The sequence below is a fragment of the Anolis sagrei genome, chromosome 4 (assembly GCF_037176765.1).
Source record: "Anolis sagrei isolate rAnoSag1 chromosome 4, rAnoSag1.mat, whole genome shotgun sequence".
Classification (NCBI taxonomy): Eukaryota; Metazoa; Chordata; class Lepidosauria; order Squamata; family Dactyloidae; genus Anolis; species Anolis sagrei.
Genome location: NC_090024.1, coordinates 35,662,223 through 35,690,183, shown reverse-complemented (window position 1 = coordinate 35,690,183; position 27,961 = coordinate 35,662,223). Strand labels below are relative to the sequence as shown.

Sequence of the window (27,961 nt, the reverse complement as noted above, 5' to 3'; positions counted from 1 at the left end):
TATATTTTTGCCTGAGAGAACATCTATCTGGGTATTTCTAGGTCTTCCAGCATGACTCTAAGGTCAACTGACACTAGAAGCTAATTACAGAATCATATTGGAGGACCTAGAGATTCCTAGAAAGAAGTCTCTGTATCCTCTAGTATGATTGGAGGAAGTTGATCATAGTATAAGTAGAGTTACATGGGAGGATTCCTTGAGACATTTTTAATCAAATCCATGAATAATCAAATCTGCAAAAGCCAAAATAGCACATAGAGAGAGAACTATATTTGTTGGTAATTGATTGATTGTCAAAAAAAGGTTTGGATGAAGGTAAACAAATGGAAATGTACTAGAGACAAGACACCGGTCCTCTTGGTCAGTTGCAAGGAAGATTGGGAAATAGAGATTCGGCCTGAATGACGTTACACTCCTGAAATCTCAGGTTTGCAATTTAGACATTCTCCTGAAATCAGAACTGAGTCTTGGTGACTAGATTTTGACTGTGGTCAGAAGTGCATTTGCAGTTAAAGCTAGGGCATAAACTGTGAATGTATCTGGGTTTTAGTGACTCGTGCCTTGATTACATCCTGTTCAGATATATATGATGTCCAGATCAAGAAAATAACACCATCCTATTCTATTTGGCCATATATAACTTGGAGTACGGTGTCCAGTTCTGTGCATTCCTTTAATGAAGATTGAGTACTATGGTTAAAATGACAAATAGTATAGAAAACATTTTGTGAACCGCAGTAGAGTGAATTGGGTGTGTCTAGTCTAGAGAAGTGTAATACCCAATACACTAGCTGTGTTCAAATATTTGCAGGGCTGTTGAATGGTAGATATAGAAAATCTATTTCCTTTTGTTCCAAACGTTATGATCCAATTCCGATTATAAAAAAGAAGATTCCAAATTTAACATATAGGAAAAATTACTTGAAGATGGTAAAGGTTGTTTGATATTATATCAGATGGTGATGACCTCTCTTCCACGGGAGTTTGGATAGGCGCCTCTCAGGATGTTTCAGCTGTAGACTCCTGCAGTTGCACAAAGTGAGACAAGGCATCTCTTGGGTCTCCCTTTCAACTATACAATTCTGTGATTAATGTATTGTTGAAGGCTTTCATGGCTGGAATCACTGGGTTGTTGTAGGTTTTTCGGGCTATATGGCCATGTTCTAGAAGCATTCTCTCCTGACGTCTCGCCTGCATCTATGGCAAGCATCCTCTGAGGATGCTTGCCATAGATGCAGACGAAATGTCAGGAGAGAATACTTCCAGAACATGGCCATATAGCCCAAAAAACCTACAACCCAATTCTGTGATTGTATGATATAGCAGCCAAAACACTTGTGTAGCAGGCATACAGTGCATGTTTACTGATTACATTACTCTATTGCTTTTGTCAGCACATCATGATTGTTCAGCGCCAGATGTCAGTAATAACAGAAGAACTAGAGAAGTTCCGATTTGCTCTGAAGCAGTATGTAGATATTGCCTCTTCTCAAGATGGATGTCTGCAGTGAGTACCATACATTTATTCCTCTCTTAGGTTTAAACTATTTAGATCACCATTCTGGATAGGCACCAAAAGTTATGAATGAATGGATTCTATAAACACTCTTGATATTATAACCGAGATGTAGCCCAATCTAGTAGTCTTAAAAGTTTCTCTCTTCAGTTTCAGTAGGATTTAAATTACAAATAAATACAGCACAACCCACAGTAAGCTAAATGGCAGATGGAAGCAGCAATCCATAACACAGTAGGAAATGGAGGCTTCCATCAGTTAATAAAGACTGCCAAATAAGCTCCTCTTTATAACTTATTTTAATATTATGTAGTCTCCTTTTCTTCCCTGTTGTTTTGTTTTTAGCACCACTGGCATTGAAAATATGGTTGAGGATTAGAGAAAAAACATTTTGAGTGTTGGGATTGCAGCAGTAGGGCAGGGTTGCTCTCTAGCCTGCTGCAAGATGCTCCAAAATCCCTTACTGAACATGTGAGAAACAGCAAGACACAGAAAAGGGGGGAGCAGGTAAAACTGCCTTACTGGGCAACCCTAATATGTTAATATATCAGCGATCTATATTTAGCCACCACAGTGAAAATAGTAACAGCAGAGGGTGGTGGGACAAACAGTAATCTCTGGATGCATTTCAGGAAGATTCAAAATGTTTTTTACTCATGGAAGGCTTATCTCACCTGATTTCATTTCAAATGTGCTTGAGGTTAATTCTGGATTCAGTTTCTTGAAACATGTTGACTTCCTCTTTTTTTGTGGTATAAGAACCTATTCCTTTCCATGTTTTGCTTTGCTAAGTGAGGTATACTTATAATCCCCATTGTATGTATTTCATTAAGTGAGGCTGGTTCTACACTGCCAAATAATAATGCAGTTTGAATTGCATTATATGGTCAGTAGAGAACCATATAATGCAGTTCAGTCTGTACAAGGATATCCAGATGTATACTTGTAAGCTTCTCTGCACATATTTCAAGCTACTTCTGAGTAAATATTCTGTAAATTTCCAAGGAGTGAAAGTCAAATAAATTAGTTTGCTAAATAATTTTGGGAGCCCCCAGTGGTGCAGTGGGTTAAAGCACTGAGCTGAACTTGCTGTCAGAAAGGTTGCAGGTTCAAATCCAGGGAGCAGCATGAGCTCCCGCTGTTAACCCCAGCTTCTGCCAACCTAACAGTTTGTAAGCATGTAAATGTGAGTACATCAATAGGTACCGTTCCCCGGGAAAGTAAAGGTGCTTCATGCAGTCATGCCGGCCACATGACCTTGGAGGTGTCTATGGACAATACCAGCTCTTTGCCTGAGAAAGAGATGAGCACCAAGGCCCAGAGTTGGACATGACTGGACAATGTCAGGGGAAAATCTTTACCTTTACCTTGAAGAATTTTGAGAGCACCACTTTTGTTATTCACGTGCAGTTGATTCCTGTGGTGGCTGCTAGAACTAAGGAGAATTTATTTAAATGCCCCTTCCTTTCCTATTGCAGGGCAATACTTTTTTGGCTCTTTTTAATGTGCCTCTCTGTGGTATTTTGATCATTTATTTTTGTAATCGATGTTGTCATTGAAAAGCAGAAAAGTATGTGTTTTATGTAAGCTGGAAAAAAAAAAGGCAGGGTGTTATTTGCGCTTGGCTTTCTCTGCCTCCGAGAACTCCCAGGCTGTGCTTGAGTGATCTCTACAATCTCGGGAATCACATTTAGCCATTAAGGACTACATGCTGAGGAACAGATTTGTCTGTACAAATATTTGTGAAGAAGATCAAATTCCAACGTTCAACTGCCACATGCACTGGCAGCAGAATGATGAAACAATTAACACAGACATACAGAGAGATAAGAGCCAAATAAGCTAATGCATTATAAGCCACCTTGATGTTAGTTCATACTATCAATTTTATGAAGGTGCTCTCAAATGAAGAAACTAGTGTCTCTAAAAAGTAATTGTAAATACAGTAACTATATTGTGTGTGCTTCAGCGTGTGACTGGAGAATCTAATTTAAGATAAACTGTGTGGCCAGTGAGAAAACCTGGTGTTCCTCTCCTCTTCAGAATAATTAGTCTACTTACTAAACATTTTCTATACAGATTGCTCATTTTATTTTTATATATGAGGGTTCAGGTGAAATTGCCTTAGCTGCTAATATAACAATGTAGTATCTGAGAACTTTTATCAACATAGAGGAAATGAAAGCATAGAAATGGAAAAAAATGAAGAGATACTTACAATAAAACAATGGTTTTGTTAGGAAAAATGAATTAGTGGACAAAAATATTTGTAAAATAATCTGTTGATATTACTCCTTTGCCTGACATGCTGCATTCCACATGTACATGGTGCCACCTGCTGGTGCTTCTAGATTTGACAATTTGTACATTTATCATAATTATTTTCCCCTGAACAAAGTAAAATTTGACAGCATTCCACTGCTGAAGATCTGCTTTCCAGTTCAATTAGATGCTCAATTGCAAATCTTTCCAGTCAGCTGAGGATCCATTGGTGAAAATGGCTGCTGAGTAGGACAAGAAAAAAGAGGTAGAAAGCTCTGGATTTAGCTTTATTTGGAGCAAAGCAGGGAATGATGTGGTAGAAGGGACTGAGATCCCATGAGATGAGATCCCCCATCTCTGGCTGGCTGATGATGGACATAATTCAAACTGTCTGGATTCATCTTTGCACCAATCATAATTGGTGCAATAATTAATACTTCTTACCAAATTCATTTCTTTCTAATGAAAATGACCACATGGAAGGTCTGCCTCTTTAAATTGTGTACTGTTCAATGATTTCTACATTTTGGTAGAATCATAAGAGGAAAGGCCAGGGCCCCCAACTAAGACTATTCTCTCTATTCCAGCTGGTGGCTCTGTGTTGGCACTACACCATTTGTGTGAAGCACAGAAACCACAATTTCCTGCTATGAAACAGCTGTTGAGTTTTAGTCTCGCAGACGTCTCTTGGTTTTAAACAGGTTTCCTGTAATTCTTGGGAATTGTGGTGTCTTTCAAAATCACTTTCCATTTTGTGGGCATGAGAAAGGAAGGGGAGCCTGCCTTACTATCACTTGTTTTCATAACAGACAGATTTCCCATTGTGTCTGAATCACTTGAGCCAATCACTTCTTCACTCTGGTTGGGTTGCCATCATATTAATTAATATCCATCAAATTAATTCTGTTCTCTCTCTCTCTCTCTCTCTGCCCCTCACCCCCCTTCTAGTGTTTCCATTCAGAAACTTTCCAGTGGATCCCACTTCGTTGTTTATGAATTCTGGGATGACAATGCCTGGAACAGGTATTCAAATAGCTGTGCCCATTTTGATGACTGTTTTTGAAAATGTCAGATTTGAATTTGTTGTTTTAAAGGCCAAGATCCTATGTAATCCTGGCAGAGCAAGAAAAAAAATGCAGCTAGTATTGTTACTGAGGACTGACAAAGTCCTGCGCCCAGAGAGATAGTTCAAGAAAGCTATCTATCCTGAAATAATAAATCTGACTAGCCACAAATCCATCTGGGTATTGTGGGCTAATTAGTGGTCATATTGGCTTAGAGCTGGGAGCAGCTGTGGTCAGATGCCCAAACAGCATGCAACTGTGCTCATTGTGGCACCTAACTCGGTTGTAACGTGGGCAAATTGTGAGAACCACCTGCCCAAGAAAGAATTGGATTCTCCTTGTTGAAGATTGGAATATATGCAGGCCTTGCACAATTTTGTGCAACCATACTGCCAACATTAGATCTAGACCTAGAAGTGAAACTTAATTTTCCAAAAAGATTCAGTATTTGTATCATCTAGTTCTGTAGGGAAAGGTGCATTTTAAACACATAAGTTGTTTATTCTGTGCCAGTTTTCTATAGTAGTTTATTAGTTAAAAGTCTGTAATGCTAAACAGAAAAGTAATTTCCAAATATAGTTTTCTAGAGTTTCTACTCTGGCTATGTTTAACCTTGAAATGTTATTTGGAATACTTGAATCGGCATATTAATAGAATAGGCAGAAGCATGTAAGAAAGAGGTGAAAGAATGTTGTCAGTTCTAATAGGTCTGAACACAATGAAGTATGTGATACATCTGAAAATGACTCTAACATAGTATGAAAATATTCCAGAAGAGAAACATTTTTCTCTTTACTAAATTTCCAATTATCAAAGAAATGAGAAATTTGGGGACCACCAATTGACGTTTTACTACTTAGTAAGAAGCCTTAGTAAGACAAATCATATGACCTCCAAAGAGAGCATTATCTTCATAACCATTCTTCTTGAGCTATGCTTAGTTATCCAACAGGTAATGCTGTGTACTTTTGAACTGAAAGTTTGTGAGAAGTTGTAAGCATAGACTCAGCTATTAATCACTGTCAATGCAGTTGTCCAACAAACTAATATAACAAATACACTGGAAACTTGTAAATCAATATGGTTTACTGGCATATTTTATTTTGAAGTGTGGACTGATACAGAAAGGGAAATGTGCTGTAAATGTCTAAATGTAATATTTATTTCTACAGACATCTGCAGACAAATTACAGCAAGACATTCCAAAGGAGTAATGTGGATTGCTTAGAAACTCCAGAGCACATAACAACAATGCTAGTGCCTGGTAATAATATTTGAATTTTACGTAAACAAAAACTCTTTTCTTTATCTCTCTTCAGTCTTCCCATTACACCTGTATTTTATTCTAAGGAGAGCAACAAAGCACCCCATTAAGTAATTTCTTCTTTTTAGTCAGTTTGACTGTCCATTACAACTAAAGCTGCAACCCTGGCCTATGCAAGCTCATTTAAAACTAAGACAATTTAGTTTACTTCCAGTAAAATTCCATAAGACATGTTTCCTTGCATATAAACTTTACTGGACCTGACTACAGCACTATCTATTGTAAATAGCAAATATATGCATGTCTGCCTCTACAACCACTTGACAATAATATGTTTATTAACTACAATTGGTTTTATAATTTAACACATGGGTAGGAATCATGCAAACTGTATCCTCTCCCCCATTCAAACACAGCCCCCAAAACACTGATTCTATCCTAAAATTGGATGTACAGGACAAGATCCTGGATTGAAAGGCACATCACTCATGAGCATTCTCTGGCTTGTAGAGAGCAAAGGGAGCGGTAGAGAAGTGCTCAGCTTTATTCTTATATCTGGAAACCAGTGACAGATAACCTCTGGGCTGTCTCTGAGTTCCTTCATAGGACCCTGAAATATAGGAACCAACGGAGGACCTATATTGGATATAGCTGCATGCCACTGCTGAGCATACAGCTTTATCCATCTCATATATTTACAAATGCTCTTGAAATCTCTACACATACCCAAAAACACATCCATAAAGTATGATGGCACCAAGAATGGCATCCATGACAATGCATGTCTGGAGTGTCCCAAAAATAGAATGCTATGGGCTCTGAATATAACATGAATACAATTCCATTCCTCCAGCAAAGGATCACCGCCTTGTCGGGGCGCTGGAGCTTGAGCACCTCAATGATGTCATGAGCGAAACCGTGAAGGGACACCCAAGACGGGACGGTTGTGGCAGAGAGGTCAGACCAAGCGTGATCCCTGGGGAAGGCAATGGCAAACCACTCCAGTATCCTTGCCAAGAAAACTAAATGGACCAGTACAACCAGAGATATGTCGGTATGCCATTGGAAGATGGGACTCCCAGGTCGGAAGATGGCCAAAATGCTACTGGGGAGGAGCAGTGGATAAGTTCAACTAGCCCCAGATGTGATGACGCAGCTAGCTCAAAGCCGAAAGGAAGGCTAGCGGCCGACGGTACTGGAGGCGAACGACGAATCCGATGCTCTAAAGATCAACACACCATAGAAACCTGGAATGTAAGATCTATGAGCCAGGGCAAATTGGATGTTGTTATTGGTGAGATGTCAAGACTAAAGATAGACATTCTGGGGGTCAGCGAACTGAAATGGACTGGAATGGGCCACTTCACATCAGATGACCACCAGATCTACTACTGCGAACAAGAGGAACATCGAAGAAATGGAGTAGCCTTCATAATTAATAAGAAATTCGCTAAAGCGGTGCTTGGATACAACCCAAAAAATGACAGAATGATCTCAATTCGAGTGCAAGGAAAACCTTTCAACATTACAGTGATCCAAATATACGCCCCAACCACAGCTGCTGAAGAAGCAGAAGTAGATCAGTTCTATGAGGATCTGCAGGAACTACTGGATAATACACCAAAAAGGAGACATTATTTTCATTACAGGAGACTGGAATGCCAAGGTGGGAAGTCAAATGACAACAGGGATCACAGGCAAGCATGGTCTGGGAGAACAAAATGAAGCGGGACGCAGGCTGATAGAATTTTGCCAGGAAAACTCGCTGTGTATAACGAATACTCTCTTCCAACAACCTAAAAGACGGCTTTACACATGGACCTCACCAGACGGTCAACACCGAAATCAGATTGACTACATCCTTTGCAGCCAAAGGTGGCGGACATCCATCCAGTCGGTGAAAACAAGACCTGGGGCTGACTGTAGCTCAGATCACGAACTTCTTATTGCCCAATTTAGAATAAAACTAAAGAGATCAGGGAAAATACACAGACCAGTTAGATATGATCTCACTAACATTCCTAGCGAATATACAGTGGAAGTGAAGAACAGATTTGAAGGACTAGATTTAGTAAACAGAGTCCCAGAAGAACTATGGACAGAAGTCCGAGACATTGTTCAGGAGGCGGCAACAAAGTACGTCCCAAAGAAAAAGAAAACCAAGAAGGCAAAATGGTTGTCTGCTGAGACACTGGAAGTAGCCCAAGAAAGGAGGAAAGCAAAAGGAAACAGGGATAAGGGGAGATATGCCCAGTTAAATGCGCAATTCCAGAGGTTAGCCAGAAGAGATAAGGAACTATTTTTAAATAAGCAATGCATGGAAGTGGAAGAAGACAACAGAATAGGAAGGACAAGAGACCTCTTCCAGAAAATTAGAAACATTGGAGGCAAATTTCAGGCAAAAATTGGTATGATAAGAGACAAAGATGGCAGGGACCTAACAGAAGCTGAAGAGATCAAGAGAAGGTGGCGAGACTATACAGAAGATCTGTATAGGAAGGATAATAATATTGAGGATAGTTTTGACGGTGTGGTGAATGAATTAGAACCAGACATCCTGAGGAGTGAGGTTGAATGGGCCTTAAGAAGCATTGCTAACAACAAGGCAGCAGGAGACGACGGGATCCCAGCTGAACTGTTTAAAATCTTAAAAGATGATGCTGTCAAGGTGATGCATGCCATTTGCCAGCAAATATGGAAAACACAAGAATGGCCATCAGACTGGAAAAAATCAACTTATATCCCCATACCAAAAAAGGGAAATGCGAAAGACTGCTCCAACTTCCGTACAGTGGCCCTTATTTCTCATGCCAGTAAGGTAATGCTCAAGATCCTGCAAGGAAGACTCCAGCAATACATGGAGCGAGAGTTGCCAGATGTTCAAGCTGGGTTTAGAAAAGGTAGAGGAACAAGAGACCAAATTGCCAATATCCGCTGGATAATGGAGAAAGGCAGGGAGTTTCAGAAAAACATCTACTTCTGCTTCATTGACTATTCTAAAGCCTTTGACTGTGTGGATCATAATAAATTGTGGCAAGTTCTTGGTGGGATGGGCATCCCAAGGCACCTTGTCTCTCTCCTGAGGAATCTGTACAAGGACCAAGTAGCAACAGTCAGAACTGACCATGGAACAACAGACTGGTTCAAGATTGGGAAAGGCGTACGGCAAGGCTGCATCCTCTCACCCAACCTTTTTAACTTGTATGCAGAACACATCATGCGATGTGCGGGGCTTGAGGAATGCAAAGCTGGGGTGAAAATTGCTGGAAGAAACATTAACAACCTCAGATATGCAGATGACACCTCTCTGATGGCCGAAAGCGAGGAGGAGCTGAGGAGCCTTCTAATCAAGGTGAAAGAAGAAAGCGCAAAAGCTGGGTTGCAGCTAAACGTCAAAAAAACCAAGATTATGGCAACAAGAATGATTGACAACTGGAAAATAGAGGGAGAAACCGTAGAGGCCGTGACAGACTTTGTATTTCTAGGTGCAAAGATTACTGCAGATGCAGACTGTAGCCAGGAAATCAGAAGACGCTTACTTCTTGGGAGGAGAGCAATGTCCAATCTCGATAAAATAGTAAAGAGTAGAGACATCAGACTGGCAACAAAGATCCGCCTAGTCAAAGCCATGGTCTTCCCTGTAGTCACCTACGGATGTGAGAGCTGGACCTTAGGGAAGGCTGAGCGAAGGAAGATCGATGCTTTTGAGCTGTGGTGTTGGAGGAAAGTGCTGAGAGTGCCTTGGACTGCGAGAAGATCCAACCAGTCCATCCTCCAGGAAATAAAGCCCGACTGCTCACTGGAGGGAAAGATACTAGAGACAAAGTTGAAGTACTTTGGCCACATCATGAGGAGACAGGAAAGCCTAGAGAAGACAATTATGCTGGGGAAAGTGGAAGGCAAAAGGAAGAGGGGCCGACCAAGGGCAAGATGGATGGATGGCATCCTTGAAGTGACTGGACTGACCTTGAGGGAGCTGAGGGTGGTAACGGCCGACAGGGAGCTCTGGCGTGGGCTGGTCCATGAGGTCACGAAGAGTTGGAGACGACTGAACGAATGAACAACAACAACAATTCCATTCAGACCAAATGGGGTGGTATGGACAAATTCCAGGGGACAATTTTGCTTTCTGGGGTCTACTAGCAGGTATGCACTCACAGCATATATATGAACTCCTATGCATTCTGAGTCCTTTACCTATACCTATGAAAATACTGTGTTTTAGACAAATACTGCATTTTAGACTAAACATGTAAACCACATTCACAAATAACTCTCTAAAGGGGGAATATTACTGCGCAGACAAAAATCAAGATATACAAAATAACTGCATTGCATAGCAATACAATGACAGTCTCCCTAAAAGTGCAAAATACAAATTACAACCAAAAAGAACGTATTTGCTTTACAACACAAAAACACTCATGATGAGGAGACTTGCAAGGAGCAAGTACAAATTTAAGTAATGTGAAATTTTAGGGGTTGCTCACAGAAACAAAAGTTGCATCTCTTTGTTGCCACTGGGACTGGGAAGCATTGTAACCCTAATTCAAACAGTGTAAAAAGGGAGGACAGAGATATAAGGTCCTCTAAGTCAGTGCTTAGATGTTAAAGAAAAGAATAAGCTGCATACTGCAAAGCTGTTATGTTCTAAGCAGCAGCAAGAAATCTTAACTTACAGATAAATATTTTACTAAAAGAACATGATTTTCTAACCATCTATTATTTTCTTTTTCTAGCTTCCTGGTGGGTCTTGAATAACAACTAGAAGCTTCATTACAATTACCTTATAATCTGTACATAACTAAAACAACACTAACAGAATCACTGTAAAATCAATAAAGTTAATAGATGACAAGCTTTACTTCATGGACGCAGGCTCCCATTTAAGAACAGAGCTAAACTGTACAAATTCTCACAGCTGCTTTCAGGAATGGTGTGAACTGGTCTTTTGTTTCATATGACTGTCTTTTGGTTTTATTTATTTTTTATTATAGGTGTTAACTATTTGTAATGTATTTTGTGAATTTTTAGAAATCAAGTAGGATAACATAACAATACTGCTTATAATAGTCACTGCTGCCTTGGCTTAATAATTTGATGTACAGTACCGTCAGCCTCACCACGTATATGGAAATGATACATAAAATTTGCAAACAAATGATTTGTGATTGTTTTCATATATATTAATAAGGAGCTGATAACAACATTCAGCTTCTGCTACTTCATTGTATGATTTGAACTTTAAATCAGTCCCAACAGGCAGCTATCCAGCCTCTGTTTAAAAACCATCAGAGGAAGTCAATCACACTCAGAGACAGCATATTTCACCGTCTAATAGCTCTTACCATCAGGAAGTTCTTCCAAATGTTTAGGTGGAATTTCTTTTCCAGCAATTGGGACCCTTTGCTCCTTGTGTCCTAGTCTCTAAAGAGCAGAGAACAAGCCTGCCCCCCTCCTCAATATAACAACCTTTCAAATATTTAATCATGCTTATCGTGTCCCCTCTTAACCTTCTCTTCTCCAAGCTAAACATACTCTGGGTTGTTGTAGGTTTTTCCGGGCTGTATGGCCATGTTCTAGAGGCATTTTCTCCTGATGTTTCGCCTGCATCTATGGCAAGCATCCTCAGAGGTAGTGAGGTCTGTTGGAAGTAGGAAAATGGGTTTATATATCTGTGGAATGACAAGGGTGGGACAAAGGACTTTTGCCTGCTGGAGCTAGGTGTGAATGTTTCAACTGTTCACCTTGATCAGCATTTAATGGCTTGGAAGTGCCTGGGGGGAATCTTTTGTTGAGAGTGATTTGATGTGCCTGATTATTTACTCTCTGTTGTTTTGCTGTTGTAATTTTTGAGTTTTTTAATACTGGTAGCCAGATTTTGTTCATTTTCATGGTTTCTTCCTTTCTGTTGAAATTGTTCACATGCTTATGGATTTCAATGGCTTCTCTTTGTAGTCTGACATGGTGGTTGTGAGAGTGGTCCAGCATTTCTGTGTTCTCAAATAATATGCTGTGTCCAGGTTCACTCATCAGGTGCTCTGCTATGGCTGACTTCTCTGGTTGAAGTAGTCTGCAGTGCCTTTCCCCCCAGGCACTTCCAAGCCATTAAATGCTAATCAAGGTGGACAGTGAAATATTTTATAATGGATCCTGACTCAATTCTGAGCAGATAACTCATAAATCATAGAGTTGGAAGAGACTACAAGGGCCATCTAGTCCAACCCCCCTGCTGTACAGGAATATAGAATCAGGAAAATCAAAGTAACTTGAACAACCAACATAATAAAAGCAGTTCTGAAGAACTTCTCAGTATATAATCAAATAATGTTCTGTACCAACAAGAAAAAAACCTTACTGCTGGGGTGAGGCAGGATGTGTATCTCAGTAATCTAAAATACTTCCCTCAACCGACTGTGCTTTGAACTTAAAGAAATTTTAAGCCTTGCCTCATTACTCCAAAATCCTATTCAAATATTTCTGATCAAATTTACTCTAAATGTTTTCAGGAGCGTAATAGAATTTACGGAGTTTCGATAAAAAATACTGAACTACAAGAAATTTAAACATGTCATTCAATACCTTTTGTTGGCATAATAAATGCTGCAAATGAAGGGTGTTCTCCCAAGGGCTGAAAACACACACACACACACACACACACACACTTTCATGAAAAATACCATATTTCCTAGAGTCTAATATTCACCTTTTTTGGCTAAATCACATTGCCAAAAGCAACATGCATACTATATTCAATGGTGTGTTAGAATTGTGTACATAAACCCACCTGTGTGAAAAGGCCTGGTGGAAACTGGAACGCCAGAGGCTGGACGGGGAGGCTATTCCAGGTGGCGGCAGCAGTCTTGGGGCTCAATGGCACCTGGAGAAGGAGTGCCCAGCAGGTGATTTAGTTATGGATCCTGCCTCCCAGGTTGCCCTTGCCCTCCATCGCCCACCCCCTACCCAGGCTCAGTACCATGAGGTTCCCAACTGCCCCCATTCACAAGGCCTTCACCCTCACCCAGTTTTGAAAGCCTCATGAATGACGCCAGATGGGAACTGAGCACAATCCTGATCTGACAGACGGCATGGCTTCACAGATGCTCTAATTCAAGCTGTCTGCCTCTCCAACATGCTACACCTCCGTTGTTGGGCACATTACATTCAAGGGCAATGTGAACCTTCAAAATGTTTGTAATGTACACTTTCAAAATTGAAGTGCACATTACATTCTATAGTGCATTACACTTCAGTAAATATGGGTAATTTAGAACAGCTTCTTCCAACCTGATCCCTTCAAGATGCATTAAATAACTTTCATGACCCCTCCGGAACCTAGCCTTTATTCTGACTAGTTGATGATGGGACACAATACAACACATTTCAATGGCATTGGGGTGGGGCATGCTGATTACAATAATCTTGAGTTGCTCAAACATACACAAGCAACAGTCTATCCCAACTTCAATGTAGTGTGTGTACCTTGTGACTGCTTATGGACGCTAGAGCTCTCTTCACATCAGTTACCCCTAGCCAATTTTTTCTCACTGATCCTTCATCCACCGCGTCCCAGGGAAATGTTTTAATAGTCTAAGAGATTAAGAATGTGTTTTTGCAAAAGCATTATTTGGCAATGAATTCTAGGAATGAGCTCCACGCTAAAGTGGCACTGAAATCCATTCAAAACTTAATTTGTAAAATAAATACTTACTGGTTTTTCAAGTACAATAGGATGATCAGGCAGAAATTCTGGTTTCTTTTGAGCAAGTGAAACTTCTGAAAGTTTCAAAAGGTAATCTCTACTATAGGTTATTCTTTCTGCCAACACAAAATTAAGAAATGTTTAGTTGAGAGGCATTTGGGCAAACAAGAAATTAAAGATAAATATGTTATTTATTATTTTTACATCGCCAAAACAAAGACGTGTTTTTAAAACTGTAAATGTTATCAAAGTAAGTAAATCTGAGGGCCCTTCCAAAGAGGCCTTATACATCAGGATCTAATCCCAGGTTTTCCATTTATCCCAGATTATCTGGCAATGCAGACTCATATAATCCAGTTTAAATCAGAAAACCTGGGATCAGATCCTGGAATATAGGGCCTGTCTGGAAGAGCCCTGAGTTCTACATTATGGGATTTGAAAGTTTATTAATTGATACTTAAATGTAGCCATTTTTAACTTATGGAGGTGATGGGATAACCTTTATGTCGTAGTCTTAATATCTGACAATACCAAAAGCAGACTGTGTTATAATATCAATGGTCCTATGGAAGGAATAGGAAAGACCATGTGACTGATACAGTTTTTCTATCCTAGTAACTAAAATATCTTGCAGTGAAGTCTGTCTTTGGAATGAGTTTTGCAATATTAATAGGTCACCGTTTTAGTCTGTCAAATATCTGAAAATTTAAAAACAAGATTGATTAGGTTGTAAACTGGTTTTAGACTTCTCTGAAGCTACTCATGACATCTAGCTACACATCAGTCGTTGTCTCAAATAAAACAGTACTTGGTATTATTGTATAATTTCACATTTTCCCCATTATTATTATTTGCTTCATTTATAGCCTGCTTTTCTCACCTCCTTAGGGGGAGTCATGGTGGCTTACAACTCCGGCAAGATTCAATGTCACTTAAAACATAGTCATAAAACATATAGAATATTAACAGATTAAGACATATAAAGTGCATCCCATAGTTTTATTGTATTTTTCACTGATTGTGTATATACAATGTTTACCTTTTGTAACTTCAGGTTTGTGCTGTTCTGATACGTGCGGAATCAGACTTTCATTTAAAACCAGTAGTTGGTTGGATTTACATATCTAAATTAAAAATATATAACATTTTACAGAAATTTAGAATTTTATTGGGGAATTTGGAAATATACAGAAATTTTCTACAGGCTGAGACACAATTATCCATATCAGTCTGAAAAACCAAATTTACACACAAGATCCTAATCATTAAGTCGGTGACTTCTACTCTAATTTCATGGAGCCGGTGGTTTAGGAGAATGCCACAGTCAATGGCATAAAAAATTAAAAAGCAGCTAGGCAATAATCCTTATCTCTCTCCTGTTGAAATTATTTATCACAGTGACCAAAGCAAATTTCGCCCAAAATCAGGCCAAAGCAAATTTTGTCCAAAATCGTCCAAAATTTCGTCCAAAATGCAGACTGAAATAGGCACACATAAATCCATACCCTTCAAAAACGTCTGCAGCAATGCTGTAGCCATCTCTCAAGCACTTTGGTAGCTAATGACACCACTTGGCACCTGTCTTGCCAATCTTCCCTCAGCCCATTTTCAACTTCAATAAGAAGCTAGGTTTTTTTAAGTGTTTATGAAAATTTGTAATCAATATAAAACTGCTTTCATAGTAGTTTAGTCCCCTTTCCTTGCTATAATACCTGTCTCAAAGTTATGAATGCTTAAGGAAGATTATTTTGTCCTTGTTCAAATAAAACTCTGGTCAACTTCAGAATTGTTGATATTCATAGCATTAAACCATAGCTGGCATTACATGGCAGTTATACAGCAAGCTCCAGTTCAATTGCAACAATTGAAATCTATTTATTTGGTATATTATAGTAAACTTACTATTTATTTGGTATATTATAGTAAACTTACTATTTATTTGGTATATTATAGTAAACTTACTGAGCCAATTTCATTAGGTGAATGTACAGGAGTACTGCATGAAATCTTCGCCTGGAAGCTGAAATTGGTTGGCGATACTATGGATAGAATGCAATAGAAATAAATCAGTAACATCTATAATAGCATTACTATGTTTTTTAAGTTGTAGGTATCCCATTATATGTTAATGTAACATACTTTTTGGCCCTGGATCTCTTAACAAATTGTAGAATCACAGAGCTAGAAGAGATTGCCAAGATCATCTATTTCTAGTGCCCACCACAAAGGAACACGTAAAAGCTCTTTGGGGATGGTCATCCAACCTTTCATAAAATCATAGAGTTGGAAGAGACCACAAGGCCATCCAGTCCAAACCTCTGGCACACAGGAATGCATATTCAAATTACTCCTGACCGATGTTCATCCAATCTCCATTTAAAAATTTCCAGAGAAGGAGACATCACCATACCTTTCTTGCCGTCAAGAAGTTTTCCCTAATGTTTAGGTGGAAAACATTCAGCTGGCTTCTCTCAGGAATGCAATGACAGCAAGAGATAGTTGGGAGTGTCTGCGTAATGTTTACCAGACAAAGACTACCGGTATCAAAAGTATTTTGACATGACAACTTTATAAATTGAAGTTTAAAAGGGGTTGAAGTGTATCAGAACAGTTGTAGTTTTTTATGGAGTTGGATGACAGTCAGATGACTTTCACGGAGACGCATAAATCATTTATTTTACTTTCTTCTCCAGATGAGAGTTGGGATAATGTTGTGTTCACAATGCAGACCGTACCTGAAGCCGATTTAACATTGGACTGTGCCTCTGATATATTATTGGAGCAAAAAAACCTTGTGTAAGTTCAAAAGTGTTCTGCTGAGCAGACTAAGTCCAATGAAGGAGAGGGGAATAAAGAGTTTGTGCATATTGAAATACTGTGTTAGTATTTGTACTATTACTGTAACTTAAGACAAGCCTTCCAGTTGGAACAAACAGCTTTGTGTCCGAATACTGTTTTTGTTCCTGAGAAGACAAGTTCACTGCAATAAGGTGTTTGGCTCCCTAACAGGAGCGAAGAGTCCCTTCTGCTATACAACGGGGGATTTCATGCTGATTTGAATCCCTGACAATATCACACTGACAATTCATATTCAGTTTGTGGTCAACTAAGACTCCTAGTTTCTTTTCACATGTTTCTTTTCACCTATCCTATATCTATACATTTTATTTATTTTTTCTACTAAAGACAGCACCCAGTTCAGTTTTGTTTAAAAGCTGTCAAAGGAGGAGAATCTACAACTTCCAAGTCAAGTGTCTTACAGCTCTTATGCTCAGAAAATTCTTTATGTTTCTAATCTTTCTAAGTGGAATCTCTTATTTTGTAAGTCTATATCTGGAGCCTGTTTTGGAAAAAAAAGGAGAGATAAGAAAGAATCTTCCACCAGGCCCGTAGCCAGGATTTCGTTTCGGGGGAGGGGGGGGCTGAATTTTTTTCAGGGGGGGTCGGGGGGCTGAGTTTTGGGGGGGGCTGAGTCTGAGCAAACCTTTTGTATCATTACCCCAATACCCCCATGCATATGGGATATATTGAGTATGGTGATCAGATCATGATATGAATAAACATAACAGTTTAAGTAATGCACCAGTAAGGCCTTTTCATGAACCACCATGAGAATTTCGGGGGGGGGGGGGCTGAAGCCCCCCAAGCCCCCCCCCCCCCCCCCCCGGCTACATGCCTGTCTTCCACTACCTTAAGGAGTTTTAAAAGGTGCTTTCCTGAAGTGTTCTAAAAAAGAGTTTCTTAAGACTTTTATGCTTGCAACCGCTTTTCACCTGAGAAATTTTTACTGAATTTTTCGAGCAAGATTTTTTTTTTTACTGTAAACAAATACAAATTTGCAAGACTAGCTAAGAAAGTTGCTTTTTAATATTGTGAAGTGCAGCTGAACCATTTTCTGCAGAGTCCACTATAAACACTGCATGTTGTTGCTAACAGGTTTGTGTAAATGGTGGTGTTCAGAAACTTGGTACTTTATCCACTTTTATGACCCCAACACAGAACTAAGGGTTTAAGAAGCAATGTTCTAGAAAACTTAGAAATTTAGGTGAGACCATGGTAATGATCCCATGGATATGGGGTTCATTCTGTAACTAGTTTTAAAAAATCTGTTGAAATTACTATACTTAGGGACAAATTATGTAGCGGTTTGCTGGTAGTAACAAAGGTATTATATTTTGTTCACTGAAAAACCATAAGGAGTGAGATGTCGCACAGGTTACCATAAGGAGTGAGATGTCGCACAGGTCTTGCTGGCTGAAGTGGTTTACCAATCATTCTTTTTGTTTCCATTTTTTAAAACACTTTGGAATGCCATGCTGTAAAGACAAACAAACAAAATATATATGAAAATATATGAAAGGCACTGCAGACTTCTTCAACCAGAGAAGTCAGCCATAGCAGAGCACCTGATGAACCAGCCTGGACACAGCATATTATTTGAAAACACAGAAATGCTGGACCACACCAACAACCACCATGTCAGACTACACAGAGAAGCCATTGAAATCCACAAGCATGTGGACAATTTCAACAGAAAGGAAGAGACCATGAAAATGAACAAAATCTGGCTCCCAGTATTAAAAAACTCTAAAATTATAACAGCTAAACAATAGAGAGGAAGAAACCAGGCACAGATTAACACCTCCCAGCTACAGGCTTTCCCAGGCTCAAGCAGGCCTTCAAATGCTAATGAAGGTGATTAGCCAAACACTCACACCTAATTGCAGCAGGGAAGAGCTCCTTGCCCCACCCCAGCCATTCCACAGATATATAAACCCAGTTGTCCTAATTCCAACAGACCTCTGATGATGCTTGCCATAGATGCAGGCGAAACGTCAGGAGAAATGCCTCTAGAACATGGCCATATAGCCCGAAAAAACCCACAAGAACTGAGAAACAAAATATACATGTAATAATTACAAAACTCAAAAGTATTAAGAAAAATGTTTTTAAAGTACAGACAGTCCCCAAGTTACAAACATCAGGCTTACAATCAGTAACTTGGGGACTGCTCCAATAAACTATTTCACAGTTTCTTGTACAACTCATTTTCTGACAGTGTCTCTTCTTTTAAGACACACAGGCATTAAATACAGAGTATAAATGCTTCATGATTAATAATTTTATTAACTTCTTGTTCAAATCAATGTGCATTATTGGTATTGTGTAATTTGTTAATTATATAATGAATCCTCAGGTCCTATAAATTACCAATAATTATCACATAACACCTCTTCCTAAACTATTACTTATTTTATACCCTCATATTGAGATCCAAAGCAGCTCACAGCACAAGACAAAATGAAATATTACTAAAACTCAGTTTATAATAAAAGGAAGTCCCATAAAGTCTCTTTCTTCACATTCATGCTTGCCCCTGTCTATATGAAGCACTAATTTAAAACAATTTTAAAAAGTTTAAGACATATAAGCAAGAATAATAAGTACAGCATCTCACATTAAAAGGCCTTTATGAAACAACTGTCAACAGTCAAAAGTGAACTTTGGCTGCAGTGGAAAGAGAATAGAAATAGGGCAGCCTAGCCTCCTCTGGGAGGGATTTCCTACCTCCAAATCAGACATTAAGAAGGTCTACTCAAGGGACCTCACTAAAAGTGCCTGGAATGGTAATGGACGCCTCCCCCAAAACCATCCCTTGAGGGTCTCAAAATGCAAGCAGATTCGCATAGGGAGTACAGCATTTCAGATATTATCAGACAAACCCATATAAGCAGCATTTTGAACTGGATCTAGAAACTGACAAGTTGTCAATCAAGAAACAGATCAGCAGCATATATGCCTCAAAAGTCTTGTTACTCACACCTTTTGTTTAGATACAGCCATTGAATTTGACTGTACTTTCCCCAAACCCTTAACAAGACACATTTTTCATGTAATGTAATGGACTCTGTTGTGGGAACTCACTGGATGACCTCAGGCAAGTTTCACTTTTACGCCCTCAGAGGAAATTAGCAAAACCCCACTACATAAATCTTGTCAAGAACATCTTTAAGGTTGCCTTAAGCTGGAAATGATTTGAATACACACAATTTTAACTGTGAATTTTTAGCACTTTTTGTGTTTAATTCTGTTTCAATGTATATTTTAAATTGTAGATTAACACTTTTATGTCAAGCCACTTTGAGTCCCCTTTGGGCAGATAAAGCAGGGCATAAATAAATATAATAATAAAAATCATGGAATCAGAGTTGAAAGGGGCATTCTAGTCTGTCTTCTAATCCAATCCTCTGCAAGATCTCAAGATATAATGTCCCCAGTTGTTTTTCGAAAACGTCCAGGGAAGGCATAGTCCACCACTTACAGAGGCAGTTGATTGTGATGCTGAAATGCTCTTACTGTCAAGAGGTTCCTTCTGATATTCTATCAAAATCTATTCTCTTGTCCACCACCTTATAAAAAATGCCCAGAAACCTAACGAAGCAATTGATCAAGGCATTCTTTCTAACATCCGTTACAATAACCATTTTATTACACAAAATTTATTCCTATATTTATTATGTTTTTGTGTGCCTTCAAGTCAGATTTTTTGTTGTTGTGTACTTTCAAATTGTTTCTGACCAATGGCAACCCTATTACAGGGTTGTTGCTATATGGTTTTGACCTTTAAAGCCCTACATGGTTTGGGTCCAGGTTACCTAAAGGATCACCTTCTCCTATACAACTCGTCCCACACATTTCTGGGGGCACCTTTTCCAACCAGCCAGAACCTGACTGGCAACCACCACCCACAGAACGTTTTCATCGGCTGCCCCAAGGCTGTGGAACAACCTGCTGGTAGAGCTTCGACAGCTAAATCAGCTGTTGGAATTTAAGACAGAAGTGAAGACCTATCTCTTCTGGCAGTACTACCCAGAAAGACTTTAAACATGAATTTTAGTCCATGTCCTTTGTTTAATCTTTGTTTTGTCTGTTTTGATATGTATTTCATAGAGATATGTGTTAGTATGTTAACTTTTATGGAGGTACATTTGTAGTGTTTTTGCTGTGTTTATGTATTTTGTTTTCTAACCCACCTCGAGCCATGAGGAGAGGCGAGTAAGAAATAAAATTATTATTATTTTACTGACACAAAAACACAGTATGTCACAGCAAATGAGATCTATATGCGGGATTTCGTATCACAAAATCACAAGTCAAACACTTCCCAAGCATCTAGCACCGTATGATGTATTTTCAAATGATGCGTGTAGATCCACGTAAGGTGGCCTTTTGCGGTTGACAGGTCGTGATTTTGTCAATGTTCATTGTTTCCAAATTCCGGATAAGAACTTTTGGCACAGCACTCCGCGTGCCAATTACCACTGGGACAACCTGTACTGGTTTATGCCAGAGTCTTTGCAGTTCGAATTTGAGGTCCTGATAACGGCTGAGTTTTTCCTGTTGCTTTTCCTCAATGTGACTGTCACCTGGTATGGCAACATCAATAATCCAAACTTTTTTCTTTTCCACAATTGTGATGCCTGGTGTATTGTGTTCCAAAACTTTGTCAGTCTGGATTTGAAAGGCCCACCGTATTTTTGCATGTTCATTTTCCACTACCTTTGCAGGCTTATGATCCCACCGATTCTATTACTGCTAGTAAGTGGTACTTGGGACATAAGTTCCAGTGAATCATTTGGGCCACAGAGTTGTGCCTTTATTTGTAGTCCGTCTGTGCAATTTTCTTGGAACAACTGAGGATATGATCCATGGTTTCATCAGCTTCCTTGCACAGTTTGCATTTTGGGTCATCAGCTGATTTTTCAATCCTGGCCTTAACTGCATTTGTTCTAATGGTTTGCTCCAGTATTATTATTATTATTATTATTATTACTATTAGAAACATGATGGATAAAAATCCTATTTAAAATCCTTCAGCACCTCCAAAATGCACTTAAAACCAGAAAGCTTTAATTCTCTTTAACATGAACATTTGTTCTCAAACACAGAGTGTGGGAGAGCAAGTTCAAAGGAGGAAATATTTCTGCCAATCCTAGACATGATGATGTGTCTACACTCCCCTGCTACGTCAGCTCCACTGCCGGCCAGTCTGCTACCGTACACAATTCAAAGTGCTGGCTTTAGCCTAAAGCAGTGTTTCTCAACCTGGGGTTCGGGACCCCCATGGGGGTCGCGAGGGGGTTTCAGAGGGGTCACCAAAGACCATCAGAAAACATAGTATTTCTGTTGGTCATGGGGGTTCTGTGTGGAAAGTTTGGTCCAATTCTATCAGTGGGGTTCAGAATGCTATTTTATTGTGGGTGAACTATAAATCCCAACAATTACAACTCCCAAATGGCAAGATCTATTTTCTCCAAACTCTACCAGTGTTCACATTTGGGCATATTGAGTATTTCTGCCAAGTTTGATCCAGATCCATCATTGCTTGAGTCCACAGTGTTCTCTGGATGTAGGTGAACTACAACTCCAAAAAACTCAAGGTCAATGTCCACCAGACCTTCTCAGTATTTTCTCTTGGTCATGGGAATTCTGTGTGCCCAGTTTGATTCCATTCCATCATTGATGGAGTTCAGAAGGCTCTTTGATTTTAGGTGAACTATAAATCCCAGCAACTCCAGCATTACCAAATGACAAAATCAATCACCCCCAACCTCACCAGTATTCAAATTTGGGAATATTGGGTATTTGTGCCAAGTTTGGTCCAGTGACTGAAAATACATCCTGCATATCAGATATTTAGATTACCATTTATAACAGTAGCAAAATTACAGTTGTGAAGTAGCAACGAAAATAATATTATGGTTGGGGGTCACCACAACATGAGGACCTGTACTAAGGGGTCACGGCATTAGGAAGGTTGAGAACCACTGGCCTAAAGTAAAGGCAAAAGTTTTCCTTGACATTACATCTAGTCGTTTTTTGGTTTGTTTGTTTTTTTGGTCGTGTCAGAAACAACCACTCCTGTTGTGAGAGAATTGGACGTCTGCAAGGACGTTGCCCAGGGGACACCCAGATGATTTCTGATGTTTTGTCATCCTTGTGGGAGGCTTCTCTCTTGTCCCCGCATGAGGAGCTGGAGCCGGTAGAGGGAGCTCATCCGCCTCTCCCGGGATTCGAACCTGCGACCTGTCGGTCTTCAGTCCTGCCAGCACAGGGCTTTAACCCACTGCACCACCGGGGGCTCCTACATCTAGTCGTGACCGACTCTAGGGGGAAGGTGCTCATCTCGATTTCTAAGCTGAAGAAGCGGCGTTGTCCATATACACCTCCTAGGTCATGTCGCCAGCATAACTGCATGGAGTGCCATTACCTTCCCAAAGAAGCAGAACCCATTGATCTACTCACATTTGCATGTTTTCGAACTGCTAGTTTGGCAGAAGCTGGGCCTAACAGCAGGAGCTCACCCTGCTCCCCGGATTCAAGCCACCGATCTTTTGGTCAGCAAGTTCAGCAGCTCAGCGGTTTAACCCACTGTACCACCAGAGGGCTTTAGCCTATAAAGCTCTAAATGGTTCTGGTCCAACTTACATGTCTGAATGCATCTCCCTTTATGAGCCAGCAAGAACATGAAGATCTGCCAGGGAAGTCCTGCTCTTGTTCCTGCTGCTTTCACATGTGCATTGGAAAGGACAAGAGAAAGAGAGCCTTCTTGGTGGTGGCCTCTCGGCTGTGGAACTCCCTCCCCATTGAGATTAGATCGGTCCCCTCCTTCCTAGCATTTAGGAAACAACTGAAGACCTGGTTGTTCAAGAAGGCATTCGGTGAATGACAGGATTGAAATATGGAAATAGTTAAGATAACTTCGAGATCGATGCAAGACTTAAATGTTTTATGTTGTGTTTGTGATTGTTATTTATAATTTTATAGGTTTTGATATATTTTTTATATGTGGTTAATTTGACATGTGCTGTTTTATATGTGTAAGGCAGGGGTCCCCAAACTAAGGTCTGTGGGTCGGATGCGGCCCTCCAAGGTCATTTATCTGGCCCCTGCCCTAGATTTTAGATTTAGGTTTGCCCTAAGTCTGAAATTACTTGAAGGCACACAACAACCCTAATTAACTTGATTATTTCATCATCCAAAAGTAGGCCCACAGTTCCCATTGAAAGATGGGTAAGTTAATGTTGGTGAATTGTTCTTCATTTAAAATATTGTGTTGGTTTTCATTTATTTTTATTTTTTTGCATTATAGATAAGGTATGTGCAATGTGTATAAGAATCAGTTCATTTTTTTCCCAAACTATAGTTCGCCCCCCCCCCCCAACAATCTGAAGAATTGTGAACCAGGCCCTCACTTAAAAAGTCCTAGTGTAAGGCATAGATGCAGGCGAAACGTCAGGAGAGAATGCCTCTAGACCATGGCCATATAGCCTGAAAAACCTACAACCCATTACTTTTAAAATTTTAATAATTACATTTGGCCCAGCCATAGGTTTTTAAACATCGTTGTGTTATTGTTAAAGTTTATTGCTTATTTTCTGCTTATGAGTTTTATTTATTGTTTTGTATTACTGTTGTTATTTTTTACTGTTGTATTGTGGGCTCAGCCTCATGTAAGCCGCACCAAGTCCCTTGGGGAGATGGTTGTTGTTGTTCATTCGTTCAGTCGTCTCCGACTCTTCATGACCTCATGGACCAGCCCTCGCCAGAGCTCCCTGTCGGCCGTCACCACCCCCAGCTCCTTCAAGGTCAGTCCAGTCACTTCAAGGATGCCATCCATCCATCTTGCCCTTGGTCGGCCCCTCTTCCTTTTACCTTCCACTTTCCCCAGCATAATTGCCTTCTTTAGGCTTTGCTGTCTCCTCATGATGCGGCCAAAATACTTCAACTTTGTCTCTAGTATCCTTCCCTCCAGTGAGCAGTCGGGCTTTATTTCTTGGAGGATGGACTGGTTGGATCTTCTCGCAGTCCAAGGCACTCTCAGAACTTTCCTCCAGCACCACAGTTCAAAAGAATCTATCTTCCTTCGCTCAGCCTTCCCTAAGGTCCAGCTCTCACATCCGTAGGTTACTACAGGGAATACCATGGCTTTGACTAAGCGGATCTTTGTTGCCAGTCTGATGTCTCTACTCTTTACTATTTTATCGAGACTGGACATTGCTCTCCTACTAAGAAGTAAGCGTCTTCTGATTTCCTGGCCACAGTCTGCATCTGTAGTGATCTTTGCACCTAGAAATACAAAGTCTGTCACTACTTCCACGTTTTCTCCCTCTATTTCCCAGTTGTCAATCATTCTTGTTGCCATAATCTTGGTTTTTTTGATGTTTAGCTGCAACCCAGTTTTTGCGCTTTCTCCTTTCACCTTGATTAGAAGGCTCCTCAGCTCCTCCTCGCTTTCGGCCATCAGAGTGGTGTCATCTGCATATCTGAGGTTGTTAATGTTTCTTCCAGCAATTTTCACCCCAGCTTTGCATTCATCAAGCCCCACACATTGCATGATGTGTTCTGCATACAAGTTAAAAAGGTTGGGTGAGAGTATGCAGCCTTGCCGTACGCCTTTCCCAATCTTGAACCAGTCTGTTGTTCCGTGGTCAGTTCTGACTGTTGCTACTTGGTCCTTGTACAGATTCCTCAGGAGAGAGACAAGGTGGCTTGGTATGCCCATCCCACCAAGAACTTGCCACAATTTATTATGATCCACACAGTCAAAGGCTTTAGAATAGTCAATGAAGCAGAAGTAGATGTTTTTCTGAAACTCCCTGCCTTTCTCCATTATCCAGCGGATATTGGCAATCTGGTCTCTGGTTCCTCTGCCTTTTCTGAACCCAGCTTGAACATCTGGCAACTCTCGCTCCATGTATTGCTGGAGTCTTCCTTGCAGGATCTTGAGCATTACCTTACTGGCATGAGAAATAAGGGCCACTGTACGGAAGTTTGAGCAGTCTTTTGCATTTCCCTTTTTTGGTATGGGGATACAAGTTGATTTTTTTCCAGTCTGATGGCCATTCTTGTGTTTTCCATATTTGCTGCCATATGGCATGCATCACCTTGACAGCATCATCTTTTAAGATTTTAAACAGTTCAGAGATGGTAGGGGGTACAAATAAAGTTTTTATTATTATTATCATCATCATCATCATCTGCAAGGATGTTGCCCAGCAAATGCCTGGATGATTTACCATTCTGTGGGAGGCTTCTCTCATGTTCCTGCATGAGAAGCTGGAGCTGACAGATGGGAGCTCACTCGGCTCACCGGATTCAAACCTTACTTACTTACTTACTTAGGCGATCCCTCGTTGGACGAGTAAGATGGTCTTCTGTTATGGATTTCCTTGTGGGTCCGTATGTGGCTGTGGAGCCCTATTCTTGCTCTGCATCTTCTTCCGCAGTGAGGGCATTGGTTTCCAGGTGGCAGGCGGTCCCGGTCGGGGTTGGCTTGACACGCCTTCCTCCTGGCACGTTTCTCTCTTTCACCCTCCACTCGTGCCTCCTCAAATTCTGCAGCACTGCTGGTCACAGCTGTCCTCCAGCTGGAGCGCTCAAGGGCCAGGGCTCCCCAGTTCTCAGTGTCTATGCCAGAGTTTTTAAGGTTGGCTTTGAGCCCATCTTTAAATCTCTTTTCCTGTCCACCAACGTTCCGTTTTCCGTTCTTAAGTTCGGAGTAGAGCAACTGCTTTGGGAGACGGTGGTCAGCATCCGGACAACGTGGCTGGCCCAGCGGAGTTGATGTTGGAGGACCATCGCTTCAATGCTGGTGATCTTTGCTTCTTCCAGCACACTGACGTTTGTCCGCTTGTCTTCCCAGGAGATTTGCAGGATTTTCCGGAGACAGCGCTGATGGAATCGTTCCAGAAGTTGCATGTGACATCTGTAGACAGTCCACGTCTCACAGGCATATAGCAGGGTTGGGAGGACAATAGCTTTATAGACAAGCAACTTGGTCTCCCTACGGATGTCCCGGTCCTCAAACACTCTCTGCTTCATTCTGGAAAATGCTGCACTTGCAGAGCTCAGGCCGTGTTGTATTTCGGCGTCGATGTTGACTTTGGTGGAGAGGTGGCTGCCAAGGTAGCGGAAATGGTCCACATTTTCTAATGTTATACCATCAGATTCAAACCACCAACATTTTGGTCAGCAGTCCTGCTGGCACAGGGTTTTAACTCATTGCACCAAAAGGGGTATATAAAGACAATAAATCAATACACCTGGCATGGGCAAACTTGAGCCCTCCAGGTGTTTTGGACTCCAACTCCCACAATTCCCGACAGCTTAACAGCCTCAGGCCCCTTCCTTCCCCTCCCCCCCCCCCAGCCTCTTAAGCTGTTAGGGGCCTGAGGCCGTTAGGAATTGTGGAAGTTGGAGTCCAAAACACCTGGAGGACCGAAGTCAGCCCCTGTCTGCTCTACACTGTAGAAGTGATGCAGTTTGACAGCGCTATGGCTCAAGGCTATGGAATCCTGGGAGTTGTAGTTTCAAAAGGTTTTTCTCTGCCAGAGTGCTTTAGCAAACTACACCTCCCACAGAAGACCAGCACCCTTCGCTCCCTTCCCCAGTATTCAGTAGCACAAGCCCGCTCACCATTCCCTCATCCTCCGACCCGCAGAGCGCAATGCCTGCTCCCAAGGCTTCACGCCTTCACACCTTCTGCGAAGGAGGGAAACGGATGCAACTGAAGCCGGAAGTCGCTGTGGCGCGAGGCCAACGGTTTCCCTTGGCCGCGTGCTGGGGGCGTGGCCCGGCGGACGTTGACGCGGGACACGCGCCGGTATCCCCCCTCCCTCCCTACTTGCCCATTGTTGTGTTTCTGTGAGGAAAAGGGGAGGAGCTAACGGCACGCGCCGAGGGGCCAATGCGGAAGTAATGTCCCACCCCTCCTTTGGACTTCAACTCCCAGAAGCCTCCGCTGACTTGGCTAATGATCAGGGATTCTGGGAGCTGAAGTCCAAAATGCCTTGGAAGGCCAGCATTGGGGAACTAACAGTGCAGAATGAATGCATTTGACATCACTTTAAATCTCCTGGCCCAATGCTACGGAATGATCATAGAAGCAAAGAGTTGGAAGAGACCTCATGGGCCATCCAGTCCAACCCCATTCTGCCAAGAAGCAGGAATATTGCATTCAAATCACCCCTGACAGATGGCCATCCAGCCCCTGTTTAAAAGCTTCCAAAGAAGGAGCCTCCACCACACTCCCGGGCAGAGAGTTCCACTGCTGAACGGCTCTCACAGTCAGGAAGTTCTTCCTCATGTTC

General features: G+C 41.0%; 2 protein-coding genes across 5 annotated transcripts in view; one reads left to right on the top strand and one right to left on the bottom strand.

Moving 5' to 3' along the window:
* The window catches only part of NECAB1 (N-terminal EF-hand calcium binding protein 1), a 65,226-nt gene extending 53,959 nt beyond the window's left edge, over nt 1-11,267 (top strand). For 2 of the 3 annotated variants that reach the window (XM_067467368.1, XM_060775580.2), the window contains exons 10-13: nt 1,395-1,507; nt 4,727-4,801; nt 6,015-6,106; nt 10,846-11,267. In XM_067467368.1, coding sequence (XP_067323469.1) covers nt 1,395-1,507; nt 4,727-4,801; nt 6,015-6,106; nt 10,846-10,874 — 309 coding nt within the window. In that variant the 3' untranslated portion in view covers nt 10,875-11,267. The remainder of the gene's footprint in view (nt 1-1,394; nt 1,508-4,726; nt 4,802-6,014; nt 6,107-10,845) is intronic. The other variant, XM_060775581.2, reaches the window with a different exon arrangement.
* Nucleotides 192-27,438, bottom strand: C4H8orf88 (chromosome 4 C8orf88 homolog). 2 transcript variants are annotated; one of them, XM_067467369.1, is made up of 7 exons: nt 27,288-27,438; nt 18,029-18,124; nt 15,771-15,847; nt 14,848-14,932; nt 13,818-13,924; nt 12,894-12,986; nt 192-1,023 (listed from the first exon to the last, which is right to left on the bottom strand). In XM_067467369.1, the coding sequence occupies exons 2-7, from the start codon at nt 18,096-18,098 to the stop codon at nt 1,000-1,002; spliced, it is 456 nt and encodes a 151-aa protein (XP_067323470.1). In that variant the 5' UTR covers nt 18,099-18,124; nt 27,288-27,438; the 3' UTR covers nt 192-999. The 2 variants fall into 2 exon arrangements, with proteins under 2 accessions (XP_067323470.1, XP_067323471.1); XM_067467370.1 differs by lacking the exon at nt 192-1,023 and having other exon boundaries at nt 12,870-12,986.
* Nucleotides 27,439-27,961: the final 523 nt, after the last annotated feature.

Bases quoted from the DNA above. Each gene is read 5' to 3' on its own strand.
- C4H8orf88 (XM_067467369.1), bottom strand. From the start codon at position 18,098: ATGGAAACAAAAAGAATGATTGGTAAACCACTTCAGCCAGCAAGACCT. The intron at 14,933-15,770 runs GTAAGTTTACTA...TTTTTAATTTAG, and splicing joins CACCTAATGAAATTGGCTCA to ATATGTAAATCCAACCAACT. The intron at 1,024-12,893 runs GTGGGTTTATGT...GTGCAACTGCAG, and splicing joins CACCAGGCCTTTTCACACAG to GAGTCTACAGCTGAAACATC.